This window comes from Sodiomyces alkalinus, assembly GCF_003711515.1.
Source record: "Sodiomyces alkalinus F11 unplaced genomic scaffold SODALscaffold_2, whole genome shotgun sequence".
NCBI classification, from domain to species: domain Eukaryota; kingdom Fungi; phylum Ascomycota; class Sordariomycetes; order Glomerellales; family Plectosphaerellaceae; genus Sodiomyces; species Sodiomyces alkalinus.
The window spans coordinates 5270056-5290899 of record NW_021167080.1 but is presented as its reverse complement, the minus strand read 5'-3'; the positions used below and the strand labels follow the sequence as shown (position 1 = coordinate 5290899).

The following is a 20844-nucleotide window of genomic DNA, read 5'->3' as shown; positions in this document are numbered from 1 at the left end:
TGTCTTCAACTGGAAGTCGTTGGTACGATAACGATAACATAACCGTTCACGTCGTGAATTGTCTCCGTGGAGCGACATAGTTTCCGGCAACCATGTAGTCTCTTTCCTAACAACAGTACTCTCTTAAACGGCTATACATACACCTACGCGCCGATACATACTCGGCACTACCACGACGCAGTTTGCTCCCGGGTACGAACGTCTAATCCCATTCTCCCATTCACCAGCAAGCTTCCCGTGAAATGTGTATCACTGCCGCGCTCAGTGTCGCACTTTGTGTGTCTCCATAGACTTCAGTCCAAGGACGGTCATATCATGCTTTGTCCTTCTCCTCGTACTGACAAGGTCACATCTTACACGGACAGAAGCAAGCGTCCAGAGAACCATCCTTACATTGGGGCCGCAGATCCAAAAGGGCATCTCGTTCGCCGCCAGAAAGTATCCCATGAAGCCAGTATCTCATCTTTTTTGGTAAGAGAGACCTATCCCCCCCCCTTCAGTCCTCTGCGTTACCCTGAAGCCTCTTACCCCGGAAGAGCAACGGGATGTCGTCCGTCACACCCTTGATCTCGTTGGCGCACCACTCCACGTAGGTCCCACTACACAGCACCCGCCCGAAACCCTCGGCCGGCACGTCCTCCCCTCCTCCGAACCGGGCACCTGCCCCCTCCCCGAAGAGGTAGAGGGGGTCGACACTGCCGATGGTGGGGCTGATCGTTCGGCCGGCCACGCTTCGCCAGAACAGGACCGATCCGCATTCGCCGCAGAACCCGCGTCGGCCGGATTCGCTGGCCGCGTACTCCTTGAGGGTTTCCGTGCCTGAGGTCCACTCCAGGGCGGAGACAGGGACCTGCTGGCTGACTAGGAAGAGGCCGCCCGTTTGCTTTCGGCACTGGGTGCACTGGCAGAGATAGTTGCTGGAATCGAAGTCGTGGTCGTCTGGGTAGGTGATCTTGTATCGGACGGAGCCGCAGAGGCAGCCGCCCGTAATGGATTTGGGGGTTGGGCCGAGACTGGACTTGGGCATTGTTGAAGAAGCAGGAGGTCTCAATACTTAGGCCACGCCTTGTGTGCCTTAGTGGTCTTTTGTGTTGAATGGGGGCCTTGGAGAGTGGGCATGGAGGGAGAGTATGAGGCGGATGCTTTCGGATATTTCGAATGCTTACTGTCATTAAGGAAAAAGGACAGCTCTTGAGAATATAGGGAAAGGATAATGGGCGACAGCAACTCCTGGCATCTTCGTTCTCTTGAGTTATGTTGATGCCATCATGACGTTGCGTTGAGGGGGAATAATGTTAGGGGGCTGTCAAGCACGCCCTTCGATATCTATTTCAAGGCAAATCAATAGCCAGGAATCCATAAGCTCGGTGAAACCCCTTCCGGCTGACTGCCTCCCGAGTGAGAACAGGGGCACAGAAGAACGTCTACAGGGCGTGGCGCTAAGATCTTTCTTTGTACGTCAATACGTTGGAACCTGTAGTTTGGTTTCCAACACGATAAACACGGTTAGTTAGTTGCAGCTTCCTTGAGTCGATTGTATGATTGACCGTCTCTGACGATACTCGATTGATAAACGGGACTACAGAACAAAGAAGAAGAAGAAGAAGCGAAGACTGACCATACAGAACAAGGGCGATATTATGATTAAAAAAGCGCAGAAAAAAAAAAGAGTTCCCTGGTAACCTCAGGGATTCAGGTATAATGACAAGAGTGGGATTCGAACCCACGCCTATTACTAGACTAGCACCTGAAGCTAGCGCCTTAGACCAACTCGGCCATCTTGCCATGTCTATGTTGTCGCAAGCCACTTTGATGAGTGTCGCAGTGAGTTCCGACTGTCGTGCGGTGGATGGCAGAATTGACCACCTCCCTACTACCTGATTAGCGCGTCGCAAGCGATTACGTCCATGCCTATACTATAGTAGCTCGGAAATTTGCTGTCTGCCAAATCGTACGTGTCCCCCTAAACTCGAGCACTGCCCATCACGAGAAAGGCAACCAAGAGCGAGACTCTAGGACGGGTAGACATAGGTATGCCAGCATGACAGTAGGGGAATCTTGTCAGTACCAACTCCCAGACATGCCCATTATTTTGGGACGACCGATCTCTGAGGACTGACTAGTGAATGTGATTTGTGTAGAGCGGTAGAGACAAAACTGGTCCATGGGCTTGGCTCTAAGGCTAGCTTCTAAGATTCTACACCGGTTCCCTCACGGGTATCGGCCAGAGGATGGCCATCGACGGCAAGTAAGTGCAGGTCAATTCGCACCGAAGGCAATCCCCGGCTGTGTTTTCTTAAGCTTCTCGGCCAGAACAGAAGGAAGGTTTCTTTCCGTTTCTCTACACGTAGAGAGTCAATCACCCGCAGAGCGAAGGTGGCGGGTGGGATGAATGACAAAGTCTCTTGCTTAAATGATGTACGAGTGTTTAAACCACTTAAGCAACTCGAAACGTCCAGATATTTGGAGGGAAAGAAGGACGAGAAAAGGAGGGTGAGATATCGAGGGTGGAAAGCAAAGTAAAAAGACAAAAAGGCCAAAAAAGAGAACCGTCCCGCACAGGACTCGAACCTGCAACCTTAGCCAAATAACTTCCACTGGAACCGGAAAGCTACGCGCTACCATTGCGCCAACGGGACATGTTTCTTACTTGGCGGGCCGTTAGCCATACTTGTATCGGATTATTCCAACAACAACGGCGTGTGGGGCAGTTGGCGGGGCATAGTGGTTGGTTGGTTGGCTGGTTAATAAAGTAAACAAAATCAAGAGTGAAGTGGGATAAATTCAGGTGAAATCACATCACGCACACCCGACTTGCACGTTTCCCACCATACTGTTCTAATCCCATTGGATCTCGGTGGAGCAAGCGAATTTCTCGCCGATACTTTTCAAACTTCATTTCCCCTCCCTCGTCATTCCTCTACTCGCTCCGAATCGCATTCGCCTGACCGCTTCTCTCATCTGTCATCTGACGTCGCAAGACGAGGAGGCGAGCAATGGCCTCGACGACCACTTCCAAGTCGGCCAACCTGTTCCAGGTCTACCTTCGCCTTCGCCCACCGCCGGCTGGGTCTGCGAATTCTGAAAGCTTTTTGACTGTGGAATCCGAGGAGGGTCGGCCTCCGACACATATTATCCTGAATCCGCCCAACGACCGGAAGCGTTCCACAGAGAAGTTCGCCTTCACCCAGGTGTTTGAGGAAGATGCCTCCCAGCTTGACGTATTCCAATGCACCGGCGTCGCGCCCTTGATTGAGGGAGTCTTGGCGCCTCATGGGGGCGAGGGTAGTGATGCCTTGCTGGCGACTCTGGGAGTCACGGGATCTGGCAAGGTACGTGATTAATCACGCGTTTCCCACGGCCTTGACGGGGAGAACAAGATAATGGGCATCGCGCCGGTCATGGCTAATCAGGCATACGCAGACGCATACCATCCTAGGATCGCGGACCCAGCGCGGCATGACACAGATGACTCTCGACGTCCTCTTCCGTTCCATCGGCTACAACATGCTGGATATGCGTGCCCAATTCGAGCTCGACTCCTCCCTTCGAACCTCCGACGTCTCCGACGGCTCCCTCATGTCTGCGCCGACTTTCCTCGAGACTATCTACTCCGATTTTGCCGGCCCATCCCGAGCAGGCTCCCGAGCGGCCACCCCCATGCTTGTAGGAACCCCTAGAGAAGTCCCCGCTACCCCTCCTGCACCTAGGTATTACCCATCTGGGCCAGGCCCCAAAAGCGTGCGCGTAGTTCCGCCCACGCCCACACTCCTTCAGCGGTGCCGGCCGTTACCCTCTGCTGCCCTTCTGCCCAAAACACCGCCTAAGCGGGCGGTTGACCCAGGAAAACACTTCATGACTATGACCAAGGCATATAAGAAGAAGAAGACCCCAGCTAAAACTCCAGCCAAGGCCGACCTTCACCATCCTCCCGCGACCCCGAGACGCGCTCTGCAACGCGCGTCCTCAGTTCCCCAACTACCCGATGTCAGGGGCGTCAACGTATCCTCCGACCCCTCTGCCGAATACGCCGTCGTCCTGTCCATGTACGAAGTCTACAACGACAAGATTTACGATCTACTCTCGCCCCCCATCCGATCGAACGCGACGAAAGAATACCGGCGGCGCCCCCTACTTTTCAAATCTACCGAACAGTGTACTGACAGGAAGGTGGTGGCCGGACTGCGGAAGATCGTGTGCCAGACCTTGCGAGAGGCCATCATGGTCCTTGAGGCGGGTCTGCACGAGCGGCAGGTAGCGGGGACTGGAAGTAACAGTGTGTCATCGCGGAGCCACGGTTTTTTCTGCATAGAGGTCAAGAAGCGGACGCGCAACCGGCGGTCCAGTTCCTGGACCACCAGTACTTTCACTATTGTCGACCTGGCAGGAAGCGAACGGGCTCGCGACGCGAAGACCCAAGGCAGTACATTGGCCGAAGCTGGCAAGATTAACGAGAGTCTCATGTATCTAGGGCAGTGCCTTCAGGCGCAGAGCGGCTCCGGTAACTCGAGCAAGGTACGCCTCATCCCCCCACTCCTCCCCCCTTCTGTTTTCCTGCATCGTGCTACGTATACTTGGAATGGTCACCAACTCTCGCCGCAGCCCAGCGTCATGCCTTTCCGCCAATGCAAAATGACGGAACTCCTTTTCAGCAACTCTTTCTCTACCACCTCGTCATCGTACACGGCGAGCGTAGTCCCTAGACGAAACGCCCAACGAGGCGTCATGATTGTCACGGCAGATCCCCATGGCGACGTCAATGCCACATCGCAAATCCTTCGATATAGCGCCCTGGCGCGAGAAGTCACAATACCACGCATCCCCAGCATCACCTCAACCCTACTCGCCGACACACCTCATTCCGGCCCACCCTCGAGCCACGTCTCACACCATCCAAGCTCACATACAAGACCCTATGCCCCCCAACACGCGGGGTCTCATCGTGACATCTCCGCGAGCAGCCACGGCGATGGTGATAGAGTCATCATGGAGCACGCGGCTCTCGAGATTGCACGGATGCAAGACGACATCAACACCCTGCACGCCGAGCTGGACCGGGAACGCGACGCCAGGGTCACGGCCGAAGCGCACCTCCTCAGCATGGAAGACCGCATGCTGGAGCTGGAGCAGATCATCCGGGAGGACTGCGCGGCCGAGTACGAAGCGCGATTCGACCTGGAGGTGGCGCGGTGGAAGGCCAGCATGGCGGTGCAGCAGGAGCACAGCGAGGAGCACTGGGACCGCAAGATGGAGTTGTTCGAGCGAGGCCTGGGCGGCGCTGCTTCCACGGACGAGGGAGACGGCTCGGCCGATGATGACGACTACGATAAGGAGAACCTCCTGGTCGAGAACCTGGAGGAGGAGAACGAGAGGCTGCGTCGAGAACTGGCGGTGCTGAAGCGCGAGCTTGGCGCGCGGAGCCCGACCCGGCGGATGCCGCTTCACGAACGGGATGATTACTCGGGAGGCCGGAGCAACACTGATGTATACGGCGGTTATGGTGGCGGAGGCGCGGCGCTGGGTAGTCTGGGACAGAAGATGGAGCAGCTCCGCGTTAGCAACGGCAGCACGGCTTCGAGTCCGGTGAATGCCAACTCCGCCGCCGCCAACACCACCACCATCACCACTGCTACTGCTACGGGGAGCCCCAAGAAGATGCGAAAGCTTGTCACGAAACGTTGGGATGATGCGGGGGATGACTTGTCATGATTACTTCCTTCATGTGCGTTTGCTTTCTACATACGGTATATACCCTTGACGTTAAGGTACTGAGTCTCTGGCTTCGTGTCATGGTGGGCTGAATTGATCTGTTGGCCTGATCTTATGGTTTAGGTGTTCTATATCTGAGAGAAGAATGCTCTGGAGTAAAATAGGAAGAGTGTCGGCCTGTTCACCAAGAAGACGGACCTTGTCTCGAAACTATGGCACGGAATTGAATACTGCCTGTATACTGCGTTCATAGTCGACTACCATGATAACTCGACGACCTAACTACCCCCTTTGTCTAACCTCATACCTGTCTCTTGTTTTCCTCGACAAGTATGCGGCTTGAGGAAATTGTGAGAGGCCGTGATAGTTCGGTCGGCAGGCGTCTTCGCCGCCTGTCGTACGTTCGAACTCGTGGAGAGCCAGAACGGAATGAGTTTGCCGTATATATCTCGCTGACGATGCGACTGATGTTGTCTCTGGCGTTACCTTGATCTTAGGGTGCCCGGGAGTCCTGTTGAGCATGAATAGGGCGTCGTCCCAGGGGCCATTCCATGATCTCCCCGTCTTGTCATCAGCCAGCATTTGACGGTTGTCTTGATACCCACGAGAGTACTTTGATCATCCGCCGTAAAGTACGGAAAATTATGTATGTATTTATCTAAGTGAAGTTCGTAGTACTTTACGGGGATATCAAACTATTAGGGAAAACTAGGGAAAATACGTGTGAATATGATACGTAGCAGAGGCGAATCGGGGCCACGTCGGCCCCGCAGTGGCGCCACTCTATCTAAGGAAGAGTATAGAGGTTTCCCCCCGGGGTTTCCCCTCTATAGCCACCTGGGAAGGACCGTATAGCCTAGCCAGGCTCCTATAGATTAGATAGCATAGCGGAGTAAGATAGATAATAATAATGGAAAACAATTAAGTAATACATAAAGTAAAAGTAGGCAGATATTACTAGCAGAATAGTTCTAGCCACTTAAGGCTTTAAAATAGGATGTCTGCCTTAGAGCTATTAGATCGATTAGAATAGAGTTATTTTACTAAAGCGCCGGGCTTATAACTATTAGAATATAAATAAGGTATAGAAAACTATATATATATATTTATCTAAGTAAAGTTCGTAGCACTTTATAAGGATCTCTAAGTATAATTAAAAAATAAAGGGAAATAAGTATAGATATATAGGAATAACGTACTCTATAAGTCTAATATAATATGGGTTGTCACACCTCGATAAGGTTGCTAAGGGCACCTGAAAGATATAAAGCTCCACTGGTTTTGCCCCACATATCCATACCACGTCCGCCGCGCTCTTGGAGCCCGTTGGCAGCATTTCCTTCGCGAATCGATCCATACCTATTTCCCAACCATCACCCTAGCAGCTCACATCCCTCACAGTCCCTTTATCTGCGCCATTGTCATTTGACAGTAAGTTTTTTCTGTTTGTCTATTTTTGTCATTGCCCGGAAAACATCGACTTTAGTGCGCAATCGATAATTATCTTGTTTTCTAAGCCACATGCCACTCACTGTCATCCCGGCTCCTGGCACCCTGACGCACAGTCACCCGAGTACACATAATAACCGAACGTGCGCGACTAATTCCTCTTTCTTCCCCTCTATTTTTACAGGAACATCCCCGAGGAACACGCGCGAGAACCAACTCAGCCGAAAGTCACCGGTAATCATGGCAGACGTCAGCACGGAGGAGAAGAAGCCCGTCGAGGAGCAGCAGCAGCAGCAGCAGCAGCAGCAGCATGACACCGTGGCTAGCTCCGCGGCGGAAACCACAGATGCGGCGGCCGCCAGTAACAACGCCGAGGACGAAGGCCACGACGAGGTGGGAAAAAAATAACATCCTTGCAGGCGCCTCGGCGCAAGCACATAGCAAGAGGAGGCCAATCGCAACTGACCGTCAGGGCGTGTAGGAAGAGATCTCGGCTATGAAGCGCCGCGTCGCCGAGATGGAAGAGGAGGCTGCCAAGCTGCGCGAGATGCAGGCGACTCTGGAGGACCGGAACGCCGAGATGGCGGAGAACAGGGAAGATGTGGATAGCCGCAGCATCTTCGTCGGCAACGTCGACTACTCGGCCTCGCCGGAGGAGATTCAAGCGCACTTCCAGAGCTGCGGATCCATCAACCGCGTCACGATCCTATTGGACAAGTTTACCGGACAGCCGAAGGGGTAAGTCGCGTTTTAGGGGGCCGGGGGGGGGCCAGAAGGGAAGAGAGGGCCGGTTGGAGGAGGGGAGAGCTTCCGGGAGAGCTTCCGGGAGAGAAACGGGACACTGATTATGATCATCACAGATACGCATATGTCGAGTTTACCGAGCCGAGCCTAGTGGCGCAAGCGCTTGTGCTCAACGAGAGCGTTTTCAAGGGTCGCCACATCAAGGTGGTACCGAAACGAACGAACATACCCGGGATGTCTCGTGGGCGGGGCCGGGGTGGGCGAGGCCGTGGATTCGGCCGGGGTTTCAGCCCACGCGGTCAGTTCGGAGGGTATCGGGGCGGCTTCCGGGGTCGTGGGGGTCGAGGCTTCACTCCCTACTAGTTCGACTGCATGCCGGCGACGACCGTCCTTGACGTTGTCGTCGACGCGACCTCGACGGTCCTTCCCGTTACTGTTCGCGCGCGGTCGTCCGGAGCATTGTCCTTGACTGATACGAGTGGGAGGACTCTAGAGCAGAGATGTTGGCCCCCGATTTCGAAACACTCCCTTGTCGGGCAGAAGAGAAGAAAGGAGACAAAAAAATGGAAAGGACGAAATGGAACATACATAATACGGCGGAATCGGGTCTCTGGCGTGCGGTCGGTTGAACAAGCGCCCCGTTTGGCATGGCGTTGGGGGATTTCGGTCGTCCTTGATCACTTCAGTCCCCCCCCCCTTGCATATTCAGGATTTGAGGGAGGAGGGCCTTCCTCGGCCATGTCAGGAATAAAGGGAAAACAAAAAGAAGACAACCCCTGGGAGCTACGTATGGACCTTGGTCAAGGATGGTTCCTTGTCCATTTCAGCCGCTTTTCTTTCATTATTTCGTTACTTGTTTTCCAATGCACTGTTCATGGGAACATGGGGTTAAAGGACTCTTAGATGGAAGCACAAACGAAAAGTAAACATATTCGATGCAGTCAGGTCCTTGCGAGGACAAGAGAGAGGATGTGTGCGTACCTAGGTAGGGTGATATTGCACATGTAGGGGCCGACAGTCCACGACAACTTTCTCCCGCTCTGCAGGGGCGGGGATGGCGGTTAAAATGGGAATTGGGCCAGTTGGGACATGTCATGTGCGGTTGGTTGTATTATCCCCCTTCCCTTCCCTGTAGAATTGCCAGGCGCAAAGACGAAATGAAATGACACGAGGGGAAAAGAGATGAGAAAGACGTCCATAAGTGGACTCGAGCGATATACCTGTACGTGTAGATCGGCGGGGACGAGTCTCCTTCAGTACCTAGGTAGGAACTGCATAATGCCAGAGACGAAGCGCCGATGAACCACGGGATAATTACCCATGTTGGGAGACGGGAATAATTACCTTATTATTATGGACGTACTTTGTAGGTATCCGTACTTCCCTCCCAGACAGACACACACACCCACGAGACATTTGGCAGTGCCATGTGCTTCGTGAGGCTTCATAGGTGCTTTGCGATGCTTGCTAATTGACGACCAGCGACGTTTCCTTTGTGTCAAGCTACGTATTCCGGATTACGTAGGCACATAGTAATGGATCCGAAAGCAGTGGAGGTGCGCCTGACGGCTACTAATAAATTACACTACACGTATACGTAGGTAGTTATGGTGGCGCGGGGGCGGAACGTCACGTCACCTCAGCTTCACTCATTCCCACCTATCCGTTAAGTTGCCACCTGCGCAGCCCCTAATTACCTAGACACCCTTTTTTACTGTACCGCGTACACGATACATTAGACACGACGCTTAAAACGTTTGATATTCGACCAGTATCCGTCGAGCGCGCTTCTTCGGGTCTGGCTATTGGTTCTCCGTCGAGCCTTGACAGGTGCCTCTAAAAAAAGACATCGCGTGCATCGCATCCATCTCATTGCATGCATCCGATTACATCAGGGTCATACCACCGTACGGAAGTACGGATACGTCCGCGGCATCTTTATTGGTGTAGGACGTGTTGTAGATTTCCAGCCCCTTTGCGAAAAAGCGGTTTAAGGCCTAAGGTAAGCTAACTTAGCTAAGGTACCTAAGGTGAGGTAGGATGAGGTACGGAGTACTAGGGCAGGATAACTCGGCAATTCCTGTAGGAAGTAATTCCTCCGTCGGTGTGGTGACTGGTGAAGCATGTACGAAGTACGAAAGTAGAGTCATTCATTCATTTTCGTACCGCTTGGCTGTGTTGGTTAAGTACGAAAGTACAGGCCAATCTTCGTAAAGTTGACAACGGCAGGGACGAGGGGCCTAATACATAGCCATTTTAATTTCGAAGTATCCGTACTTCAACCAGGAGTATCATTTTATGCGGGGCTGTCCCCCTCCTCCATCTTGTCAGAAACCATTCCATCATTGAGAGGAAGCAGTTACATCTGAGCTTGTACATATACGTACTATCCATTTCTCGCCTTGTACTCCGTCCACTTCGGGGGGCGACCGGGGCGTCCTGACAAACCAACCAGAGACTCCAGGGACCCAGAATCCTTGAATCCCAAACCCAAGACACCAAAACCTACCTAGAAAACGACACAGCCTCAACTCTGCCATTTGCCATCTCTCTCTTCTTACTCTGTACTCTCGTCAATATCTGCACCGCGAGCCATTCCATCGATATTCGACCAGAATCGACTCGCCCCGTGCGACGGAAGGGGTCCCGCGTAACGATCAACAGCATCATCTTATCTAGGTATTCACGCCTACCTCCCGACCTACATACATATCGCCCCCCCCCCCCCCTTCCCCTCCCTACCTTACCCATATACCATCTTTCGTACATACCTGTCGCACATCTTTCTGTTTCTATTCCATACTTGATTCTTTCCCTCCCCGCTTCTCTTCGTCGGAGCCCACCCTCATTTTTCCATTCGATTCGCAAAGTGCCTCCGCCTTTACGGAGCTCGTTGCCGCTCGACCGGTGACCTTCGTGCCTTGGATTTGCGATCATGAGCGGCTCTCGCAACACCAGCGGCGGGGCCTCAGGGTACGTTTTGTCGTCTGGCGAACTTCCTTCGTCCCTAGATCTCGAGATTCTTTTGATAATTAATGGCTGACACGACCCCCTGGTCTTTGTTTGCTAGAACCCCCAACCTTCGAGTAACGAGTGCGTATTCCTCCTATGACATATTCCCGTCGGCCCGTCGCCATATGTCGACCGCCCCTCCCGTCCCATCTTGTTGTATTCTTCGTCGAATGACAGGGGATCAGATGAGTCGATCAATATGGTCGAAACATCTTCAACTAACGATTCGTTCCAGTCATCGCAGCAGATGGCCTGTATAAAAGAGATGTTTTCCGTACGTGTCGCCTCTTGTCCTCGAACCCCCCTCTTCCGTTCCATTCGGCTGATCGTAGCTACCCAGGGTTTCCCGATCCTTTCGCAGTCATAACCGCCAACGGCGATCAGACCAAAACAACCACCGCCCAGAAGCGGACCCTTAATCCATACTGGAATGAGAGCTACGATTTGTGCGTACTCACCTCTCTACGCTTGGGAAATGACTACACAACGACGAGTAACAGGCTGACCATCATTCAGATGCGTGAACGAGGATACCATATTGGCGGTACAAGTATTTGACCAGAAAAAGTTCAAAAAGAAGGATCAGGGTTTTTTAGGTGTCATCAATGTTCGCGTCGGCGACGTGATTGAACTTTCTCCTGATGCAGACGGTAAGCTCTATCTGACCCTATCTCCGCCTCTGCGCCCCTTTCCCGACGACCCATTTCGTTGTACGAGGTCAATTCCCGGGTTGCCCGTTTTCCTTCTCTTCTCTCTAACAGTCCCCCCCCCCCCGCAGATCAGATGATTACTCGAGACCTGAAGAAATCAACCGATAATCTTGTCGTCCATGGAAAGCTCATCATCAACCTCTCCACCAACCTATCTAGCCCGGCTCGGAACCAGTCCTCCGCTCGGCCGAATCTCCCCGCCGCCTCTTCCAACGCCTCCGTTCTTTCCGCCTCGATAGACAACAACAGACCGGCCTCCGCCTTGAGCACCCAACCGAACGGAACTCTCGCTCCCGGCTCGGCCGTCAATATCCCGCACCGGCCCGCAGCCGCCATGCCTACCGGTACGAGCACTACCCCGGCCAGCAACGCTGCTGGCACGGCGCGACCACAGAACCAGCAGCTGAGCCCCTTCGAGGACGCCCAGGGCCGATTACCCGCTGGGTGGGAACGCCGCGAGGACGGTCTCGGCCGGACGTACTACGTCGACCACAATACCAGGACGACAAGCTGGAATAGGCCGTCGGCATCGGGGGCGGCGGAGCAGAGAAGCGATCGCGAAGCAGCCACCCAGGTCGAACGCCAACGGCACCAGAACCGTACTCTGCCAGAGGATCGCACCGGCGCGAATTCTCCGACGTTCCAAGCCCAGCAAGCCGCAGCGCAGAGTGCGAACAACTCGACCATGATGCACACCGGCGCTACGACCCCGGGAACCGGCGAGTTGCCGCCAGGATGGGAGCAGAGGTGGACGCCCGAGGGCCGTCCTTACTTCGTGGACCACAACACCCGGACAACTACCTGGGTGGACCCTCGTCGCCAGCAGTACATCAGGATGTACGGTGGTCAGAACAATCAGAGCGGTACCGTTCAGCAATCCGTGACGCAGCTGGGCCCCCTCCCCAGCGGATGGGAGATGCGGCTCACTAACACGGCGCGCGTCTACTTCGTCGATCACAACACCAAGACCACGACATGGGACGACCCCAGGCTGCCGTCGTCGCTCGACCAGAACGTGCCGCAGTACAAGAGAGACTTTAGGAGAAAGCTGATCTACTTCCGGTCCCAGCCTGCCATGCGCATCCTCTCGGGCCAATGCCACATCAAGGTCCGGCGGTCACACATCTTCGAGGACTCCTTCGCCGAGATCTCACGCCAATCGGCCAACGACCTGAAAAAGCGCTTGATGATCAAGTTCGACGGCGAGGACGGTCTTGACTACGGCGGTCTGTCCCGGGAATTCTTCTTCCTTCTCTCCCACGAGATGTTCAACCCGTTCTACTGCCTCTTCGAATATTCCGCACATGACAACTACACCCTCCAGATCAACCCCCACTCCGGCATCAATCCCGAGCACCTCAACTATTTCAAGTTTATTGGACGGGTGGTCGGCCTGGCCATATTCCACCGACGCTTCCTGGACGCCTTCTTCATCGGCGCGCTCTACAAGATGATGCTAGCGAAGCCGGTGGCCCTGCCGGACATGGAGGGCGTCGATGCGGATTTCCACCGGTCACTGCAGTGGATGCTGGACAATGACATCTCCGGGGGCATTCTCGAGCAGACGTTCTCCACGGAAGACGAGCGCTTTGGTGTCATCCATGTCGAGGATCTCAAGCCCGGCGGCCGCGACATCGAAGTGACCAACGAAAACAAGAAGGAGTATGTCGACCTGATGGTCAAGTGGAGGATTGAGAAGCGGGTGGAGGAGCAGTTCAAGGCCTTCAAGGAAGGCTTCAACGAACTCATCCCGCAAGACCTCATCAACGTGTTCGACGAGAGGGAGCTGGAGTTGCTCATTGGTGGTATCGCGGAGATCGACGTGGACGACTGGAAGAAGCACACGGATTATCGCGGCTATACCGAGTCGGATGAGGTGATCCAGTTCTTCTGGCAGACGATCCGCTCATGGGACGGGGAACAGAAGTCCCGCCTTCTCCAGTTCGCTACTGGTACCTCTCGAATCCCTGTTAATGGCTTTAAGGATCTCCAAGGAAGTGACGGGCCCAGGAGATTCACCATTGAGAAGACAGGGGATGTTAACAACCTGCCCAAGGCGCACACATGGTATGTCTTGTCCTTCGTCCTTTTCCCCTTTTCTCTCGAGATGCATGCGACAGACGACGATGCTAACTTGGACTACCTCAGTTTCAATCGTCTGGACCTACCTCCTTACAAGTCACTCGAACATTTGCAACAGAAACTCACGATTGCGGTGGAGGAAACAATGGGATTCGGTCAGGAGTAACGTCATGTGGAGAAAAGGCATTACCAATGTAAGAAGAGAAGATGCGGAAGCCGAGAAGCCATCATCTCACCAGAGTGGCTCTCTTGTTTTTTCCTTAAAACGTTTCAGCCAACGTCTTGTCTATCACGGTCTGTCGTGCATCTCCGCGGGCCACTGCTGGATGGGATGAAAACTACTGTCCGTGGTAAGTAATGTTTCATGTCGGAAATCGGGAGGCTATCTTCTGTTTATACTACAGCACGCATCATCCTCTTCGTGTACGGCATTCTCTTTCTTCCGCCTCTTATTCTGTTCTTTAGGGGGGGTTCTTTTTTACTTCTTTTTCTTTTTCTGGGTCATTCTTTTGATGTCGGTCATGTTCAACGACACGTGGGACATGATAGCGGAACTTATACAGAGCGGTTTTTTTTTCTCACCTTGGGATATTACATGTGTCAAATTTTCTCCCCTGCTATGAGTGCAAGAAAATGAAGAAGTAAGAGACGGAGGGAGAGAGGGCACAAGAGAGAGGAGGTATACATCTGAAAAGCAAGCAGGCGGTAAGAAATGATGAAAGATGAGAGGTTTTTACTTGGCCCCTTGGACTCATTATTTGATGAACGAGGCTGAAGCTTTGGGTCATGAAGCAACAGAACTCGGCCGATACTGTGAACAAATTTGTTATAGGGGAAAGCTACAGATGACAGAAGACACCCTGGGCACGTTATTCTCATTCCCATCCCTTTCTTCGCCTTGTCGTGTTCACAGCATCGCAAGCTTAGAAAGTGCGATTCCAGAGGCATGGCACCTTGTCCGGATACGTTTGTCTCTCTCTCTCTCTTTGCCACCTAACGTTCATTCTATATGTACATCCGTTTCGTCCTCTGACCGCCTCTCCTGTGCCTTCAGCACGTCCCGCCGAGAAAAGTGGAAAAGAAAAGAAAACAAAGGGAAGAAAGATTTGTTTCGTGGCGGCTGAAAGAACATGGATATCTCGTGATTGTGAGGAGACTCCTAGCCTGTCAATCCAGAGCCACGGCAGGAGGAGAGGAACCCAGTTCTTGTTTTCCTACCCTGGCAATCCGGTGCTCCAAAGGGGGAATACACTTCCCATCCGCCAGCCTTCAAAGTCGGCGTGGTTGGTTGGTTGGATGGTTGGTTGGTCCTTTAATTCCTCCTACCATCTTATCCCTCACACTTCCCAAGCGACACAACCACACCCACCCAGCACTGGCCCAAATCCCAAGACCGCTTCCGCTCTCGACATGAAGGAGGGCCACTTCCCTTTTTGAGTTGTTTGTACCCTCCCTTTCGTCTCATCCACTGCCATGCTTCCCCTCTCCTGCCCCCAGATCCATTTTACTTGCGGTACCACATGCGGGTGATCTTGGTATTCCGCATCTTCCTCTGCAGCTGGAAAATGCCGTACATGAGGGCCTCGGAGGTCGGCGGGCAGCCGGGGACGTAGACGTCGACGGGGACGATGCGGTCGCAGCCGCGGACGACGGAGTAGCTGTAGTGGTAGTAGCCGCCGCCGTTGGCGCAGGAGCCCATGGAGATGACCCAGCGGGGCTCGGGCATCTGGTCGTACACCTGGCGCAGGGCGGGGGCCATCTTGTTGGTGAGGGTGCCGGCCACGATCATCACGTCCGACTGGCGCGGCGAGGCGCGGAAGATGATGCCCAGGCGGTCCTGGTCGTAGCGCGGGGTCGAGAGGTGCATCATCTCCACGGCGCAGCAGGCGAGGCCGAAGGTCATGGGCCAGAGCGAGGACTGGCGGGCCCAGTTTACTATCACGTCGAGGGTGGTGCTGCAGGGGACAACCCATCGTTAGTTCATGTCATGATTGTGTTTTCCTCTCCTTTCTTGCAGTGGTTTTTTTCTTCTTCTTTTTTTTTCCTTCCATTTTATTTCGTTCTCTTTTGGATCCTTGCAGCTCGACCCTCCTTTCATGGTGTCTGGAGAAAAATAAATTGAAAATGGGTGGCGGGAAACGTACAGAGCATATTGAACCACGCTCTTGGTACCCTCCTGGCTGGGGAGAGGCACTTCCCTGCGCGGCAGGACGCTGGTCCCCTGGGGCGTGAGAGCGCTAGCGGCATCCTTGCGGGAAGATGTCGAGATGGGAGCAGCGGCAATGGCGCGAGGCGCGATCCGGACGAGCGAGGAAGCCGCGGGCTTGGCTGTAGGACGGAGACGCATCTTCGTTAGCCTGTTATTTCTGCAGTCCCTCCTTCCTCATGATCCCTTTCATCCCCTTCGTTTTCTTTTTTCCTCCTTTTTTCTCTCTCTCTTCCAATTCGAGTGGCAATGGGCCTTGCCGGCAAACACGGTCGGTGGACGTTGGAACCTACCACGCAGAGCCATCGAGGCTGCTGGCCTCAATGAATGAAGCATTGTGAAGAAAATGTGCTCTCGATTTGAGAGGAGAGATCGAAAAGGAGTGGAGAGGGGTCGCGTCGAGACGGTTCGTAGCTGCGCTTCGCTGCGAGGGGTTGAGGGGGGGATTATTATGTCCGAAGTCTCGCCTCGAGGTCAGAGAAAGAAGGCAATCGGCTTTGGTTGATGTTGACCCTTCCGCTGGTTTTCGCCTCCTTCGCTACTAATTGCAATGACTGGGCAATGATTGGCTGATTCATGCCGAATGGCTCGTGCGCACAATGTATTATTACATAAGCTGGCTTGACGGGGACGAGAACCTGAAGATGTTGAGTACGGTACTCCGTAAGGTACCGAAGAGTAAGGTACGTACCCTTACGGAGTAAATTACGCGGTACCTAAGGTACCTTAGTGATATTCATAAAATGTCGCGCAGCACGGACGCCCCAGTCCTTCCCCGATTATTGTACCTTGATGTTCGTACCCTGTACTTGTTTCGCTGAGATCGCAGCCCTCTAGGCAAAACCATGCTATATCCGCTATGAGGTAACATAGGCGATAGCAGGTAACCGCAACACGGCGTGGCGTCAAGAAAGCGACACGGACTCCGGAGCAAAGCTTATGTCACTCTCAACTCCGATTCCTACCACGTTATTACAACGGAGACATTGTTTTCTCATATCTTGATATATTATAAGATTTCTGACTTGCCAAGGGTATACGCAAATCGACTCGGCAGATAAACTCATGTATTTCTGTTCATATCACCATTCCAATCCAGTTCCGCGTAAGACGGGCGTCCAGCGGCACCTTGCCTCCGTGCGATTTCTCGGTTCAACTCCGCGGCCACGTCCTCGCCGCATCCCCGCCGTCGAAACCCTCCCCCCGGTCTCTTCTGTATCTAGACAGAGACGCGACTCGGCTGCCACCGCTCAAGACGACGGTGTTTCGCGGATCCGTCATGATCCGGGCATCACGAACCACACCAAGGAACAAGGGATACGCGAACGTGACGACGCACAGCGCCACAATCACGACGAAGCCCAGCTGCACCGTCCCTCCATGTTGGGTGATGGCCCACACAACAAAAGGGAAAAATCCTGCCCCGGATCCGCCCATTGTGATGAACGCCGCCGCGCGTTTAGTTCGAAGACCCTGACCTCGCAGGCCGATGGCGAAAATGAGGGGCCAGCACGGCCCTTCCGCGAAGTAGAAAAGAATGACGGGGATGACCAGCATATTGGGGTCCTGCGGGTGCAGGACGACGACGAGGAGGGCGAAGAGGAACGAGGCGGCGACGCTAATGGCGAGAAGGGTACGGGGCCTGGGGAAACGCGAGTTCTTCACCGCCATGTACGTGAGGAAGGCAGCGAGGAAGCGAGACAGCGCAAAGGCGGCGTGCGCCACAAGACGATAGTCCGCTATGGAGAGCGCGAGGCCCGGAAGCTGGTCTGTGTCCTCTGCGGTGAGCGGGCTCGAGTATGCTACGCCGGCGACTCGGTGGGGGTCGAGAAGCGGTCGGAAGAAGATAGAGTTAGACTCCTGGCACGCCGTGTATGTATATTGAGCCGTCACGGCAAGGACGAGACAAACGGTTCGGAGCTGGAGGCCGCCGAACGCGGTACGCTTCTCCGGGTCAACGGGCAGGCGGTTGGCAGCTTCTTGAAGTTCCGCGTCCCCCACTTCGGGGAGGCGCACGTAGTAGAAGAACAGGGCGAGGGCGGCGCAGAAAAGGGTGATGGCGAGGTACGTCCACTGGATCCTCAGGAGCGATAGTGACTCGATGGCAGCCTCGTCGTCGAGTTCGTCGAAGAAGACCTTTTGCGCCATCAGGACGCTGACGACGCTGCCCACGGCTTGGACCGCCTGGGCGAGACACAGCCGGCTCTCGCCGTATGGTGCCGGCCCACACAGGACCATGAAGGCGTTGGCGCCCGTCTCGAGGGTGGAGAGGCCCACGCCGACGACGAAGTTGCTGAGTAGGAAGCCACCCCACGATTCCATGACGGCCGAAGGCCAAAAGATAATGGTCCCCACGCCATAGAAGCACAGGCCCACGATGAAGGTGGCCTTGAATCCGCCCACGCTCCGACTGGTGTCGTCCTTATCCCTCGCTCGGTGCACCCTGTGGTGTTCGTCCCGTCGCAGTATCCATTCACCCACGAGCAAGGGCCCGCAGAAGTAGCCGAAGCCGAAGTAGGCAGTCGTGAGACCCAGTCTTTGCGCGTCCGTCATCTCGGAGACGGCCGCAACGGCATTATTGAGGGTGTTGAGGAGGCCGTACGAGATGCCCCAAAGGAAGAAGAGAACCGTGACGACAAGGCAGTGCCGAAAGGAATCGCGTGCGTTGCACTTGATCATGCTTTTCGGGTGTTTCAAATCGACGAAGCCAAAGTAAATCGAGTTGTCCTGTGCTTGTGGCCCAACCCTCATAGCCGCCGGCATGGTTTGAGCGTTCCGGAGTCCAGTCGCATTGTTACTAGTGGTGCGGCTTAGCCTGCTGGGCATGGTGATAAACTCGAGAGCTGACATGGCTTCGTCTGCGTTTGCCTCCGCCTCTGTGTCGGTACACGTTCCTCCTCCTCCTCCTCCTCTTTCACGCCCACCGGCGGCCCGGGCAGGGACCGGCTCATGGATCCCAATGTCGTCACTGCCACTGCCACTGCCACCCCCAAGCCTACTAGGGACATCGGACGAGCCCTCCTTGCGGCCGCTCGAACTACGCCGAGTACCGTCCGGGTCGATGAGCATGGCCGGGAGGATCCGAACCATCAGTGGCTTCAGGGTTGGGATACAGGCGCAGATCATGGCGACATTGACCTCGACAGCACTCCACATGAAGGACAAGGACGAGTTCCAGGCGAAATTGTGCGTACCGCCAAACGAGGACTTTCGGTCGGTCGAGGGGGAAGCGGGGGCGGATATGGCCTGCTGAAGGTAATATATGCGTACAACATCGACAACAGTGACGAAGATGCCGAGTGAGAAAGTGAAGACCAGGATGTACTTTTGCCTGGGAGGCAATCTCATGCTGGTAAGGACAGGAATAGGAAGCGCCACGATGACGAGGTTGGTGATGATGTTAACAGGGGCAGCGCAGATGAACAGGGTCAGGAGTGGGATACACCGCACTGGCTCGGTCCAAACTTGCCAGGCGGCATTGATAGGGCTGCACTGGAATATGTTCACCAGAGTAAGGACGGCCCCGGCGAGGTTTACCACGGCGAGTGTGGCCCACGAAGCGAAGCGTAAAACCCTCTGCGTGTTCTTGGAAAGACGGAGGTAGAAGACGAGGATGCTGGACTTGGTTGCCATGAGGGCCGGATTCTGTGTGACGATTGTCGGAGTCAGCCAGGGGTGGAGGGAGGGAGGGATGAAAAGAATACACTGGAGGACTAACATAGAGTACAGAAAAGACATATTCGCATCGTCTCAGGGCCCCGAGGTCGCCCGCATCGATGTCATCGTCGTACTTGCCCAGGCCTTTTTGCGTGCCATATGCGATAGTGAATGACAGACCGAAGGCAAGTATCCAACCCAAGCCCATGATCCTGTCGTCCCAGCTGATTCTCTTGACAATGGCAGAGCGGCAAAAGAGCCTAGCAGCCACAAAGACGGTCGCGAGGGCGAGGGTCGCGACGGTGACGGCGAAGACGGCCGGGCCACGGTCAGGGACGTGGCGGGATTCACCATCGGTTGCTGACATGGCGAAGAGAGGGCAGAGGGGGGAGAGAGCCGAGTCTGCTTTCATGTGGCGGCCACGGCCACCACAATGCGGAGATCTCGTGAACGGCGCTGACAGTGTAGGTACGGCTCAGGGGAACGGTTGGAAACCGGTGATTGTCTTGATCCATCGCTCCCCCGGAAGTGGCTGGACATGAGAGGCGACTACCGGGCAGGTTGACGAGGTTGGCGAGGTTGACGAGGTTGACGAGGGTAAAGTGAGCGGGAAGACGGGAGAAAGCAGCGGGGCGGTGACGTCGAGCAGGTATGAACGGTACCTAGGCCAAAGTAGATCCTTCAGTCGTAAGCAGACACCCCTCTTCCCCTGTATGGGGATTTGATAGTCAAAAACCGGTGATCTTCTTACGGTTCAAATATGAGTTCAAAGAAAACGTTCCCTACCTTAGTCTGGAGGGTGGGCGCTCGCAACGAGATACGTGATTTCGCAGGGCCAATGAGTAACTGTTAAGGTGAATCTCTACTCCAGCCAGATAGGAAACACGAATTCAAGAGGTCGAGGACTGCGGGGGTCGTACATCTCTATGTTAACCCGATCAAGGGTGAGACAAGATTAAGGGGGAAAGGTAACACAAGACAGGGCGACGAACGCCGAAGCCGAAGAAGCGAGATGGGGGGGCATTCGAGGTCCAGGGATTGGGGATCAGTAACAGGAATCCAAAAAACTATGGCGTAGAGGAGGGAGAAGGTGGCTGGTCAAGAGGAGAAAGGGTGTGTTGTGTTGTGTACATTAAGGTACGTTGTACTCGGTACTCAGTACGGTACGGAGTAAGGGCTGCACTTGGGGAGTACGAAGTGGCCACAGTACCTACCTAGGTAGGTACTCAGTAAAAGAAGCCGGTACGAACATCGTGCCAACAAAGGTGGGCAGAA

General features: G+C 54.4%; 7 protein-coding genes and 2 non-coding genes across 9 annotated transcripts; 4 read left to right on the top strand and 5 right to left on the bottom strand.

Annotated features, from left to right (window-relative positions):
• Positions 1–86: 86 nt before the first annotated feature.
• Positions 87–1263, bottom strand: SODALDRAFT_331174 (glutathione-dependent formaldehyde-activating GFA). Its single transcript, XM_028611391.1, has one exon. The coding sequence runs from the start codon at positions 1025–1027 to the stop codon at positions 497–499; it is 531 nt and encodes a 176-aa protein (XP_028469252.1). The 5' UTR covers positions 1028–1263; the 3' UTR covers positions 87–496.
• A 439-nt stretch (positions 1264–1702) lies between these two features.
• On the bottom strand, positions 1703–1785 carry SODALDRAFT_t55. The gene has a single exon. It is a non-coding gene; the product is annotated as a tRNA-Leu (tRNA).
• Positions 1786–2550: 765 nt separating this feature from the next.
• On the bottom strand, positions 2551–2639 carry SODALDRAFT_t54. The gene has a single exon. It is a non-coding gene; the product is annotated as a tRNA-Arg (tRNA).
• Positions 2640–2996: 357 nt separating this feature from the next.
• SODALDRAFT_272932 (P-loop containing nucleoside triphosphate hydrolase protein) lies at positions 2997–5709 on the top strand (the record flags this gene model as incomplete). The annotated part of the gene is made up of 3 exons (XM_028607867.1): positions 2997–3332; positions 3424–4515; positions 4603–5709. The coding sequence occupies 3 exons, from the start codon at positions 2997–2999 to the stop codon at positions 5707–5709; spliced, it is 2535 nt and encodes an 844-aa protein (XP_028469251.1).
• A 1476-nt stretch (positions 5710–7185) lies between these two features.
• SODALDRAFT_331167 (RNA-binding domain-containing protein) lies at positions 7186–8477 on the top strand. The gene is made up of 3 exons (XM_028611390.1): positions 7186–7551; positions 7640–7896; positions 8019–8477. The coding sequence occupies exons 1-3, from the start codon at positions 7399–7401 to the stop codon at positions 8263–8265; spliced, it is 657 nt and encodes a 218-aa protein (XP_028469250.1). The 5' UTR covers positions 7186–7398; the 3' UTR covers positions 8266–8477.
• Positions 8478–8589: 112 nt separating this feature from the next.
• SODALDRAFT_331166 (hypothetical protein) lies at positions 8590–9142 on the top strand. The gene has a single exon (XM_028611389.1). It carries the CDS (start codon positions 8641–8643, stop codon positions 8803–8805), a length of 165 nt encoding a protein of 54 aa, XP_028469249.1. The 5' UTR covers positions 8590–8640; the 3' UTR covers positions 8806–9142.
• Positions 9143–10837: 1695 nt separating this feature from the next.
• Positions 10838–13872, top strand: SODALDRAFT_338772 (HECT-domain-containing protein; the record flags this gene model as incomplete). The annotated part of the gene is made up of 7 exons (XM_028612805.1): positions 10838–10875; positions 10973–10995; positions 11150–11188; positions 11255–11360; positions 11431–11564; positions 11693–13691; positions 13773–13872. The coding sequence occupies 7 exons, from the start codon at positions 10838–10840 to the stop codon at positions 13870–13872; spliced, it is 2439 nt and encodes an 812-aa protein (XP_028469248.1).
• A 1338-nt stretch (positions 13873–15210) lies between these two features.
• Positions 15211–16248, bottom strand: SODALDRAFT_338771 (NADH-quinone oxidoreductase; the record flags this gene model as incomplete). The annotated part of the gene is made up of 3 exons (XM_028612804.1): positions 15211–15661; positions 15851–16034; positions 16206–16248. 3 exons carry the CDS (start codon positions 16246–16248, stop codon positions 15211–15213), a joined length of 678 nt encoding a protein of 225 aa, XP_028469247.1.
• Positions 16249–17064: 816 nt separating this feature from the next.
• Positions 17065–19936, bottom strand: SODALDRAFT_322568 (MFS general substrate transporter; the record flags this gene model as incomplete). The annotated part of the gene is made up of 2 exons (XM_028609734.1): positions 17065–19557; positions 19631–19936. The coding sequence occupies 2 exons, from the start codon at positions 19934–19936 to the stop codon at positions 17065–17067; spliced, it is 2799 nt and encodes a 932-aa protein (XP_028469246.1).
• Positions 19937–20844: the final 908 nt, after the last annotated feature.

Bases quoted from the DNA above. Each gene is read 5' to 3' on its own strand.
- SODALDRAFT_331174 (XM_028611391.1), bottom strand. From the start codon at position 1,027: ATGCCCAAGTCCAGTCTCGGCCCAACCCCCAAATCCATTACGGGCGGC.
- SODALDRAFT_331167 (XM_028611390.1), top strand. From the start codon at position 7,399: ATGGCAGACGTCAGCACGGAGGAGAAGAAGCCCGTCGAGGAGCAGCAG. The intron at 7,552-7,639 runs GTGGGAAAAAAA...CAGGGCGTGTAG, and splicing joins AGGACGAAGGCCACGACGAG to GAAGAGATCTCGGCTATGAA. The intron at 7,897-8,018 runs GTAAGTCGCGTT...TGATCATCACAG, and splicing joins TTTACCGGACAGCCGAAGGG to ATACGCATATGTCGAGTTTA.
- SODALDRAFT_331166 (XM_028611389.1), top strand. From the start codon at position 8,641: ATGTCAGGAATAAAGGGAAAACAAAAAGAAGACAACCCCTGGGAGCTA.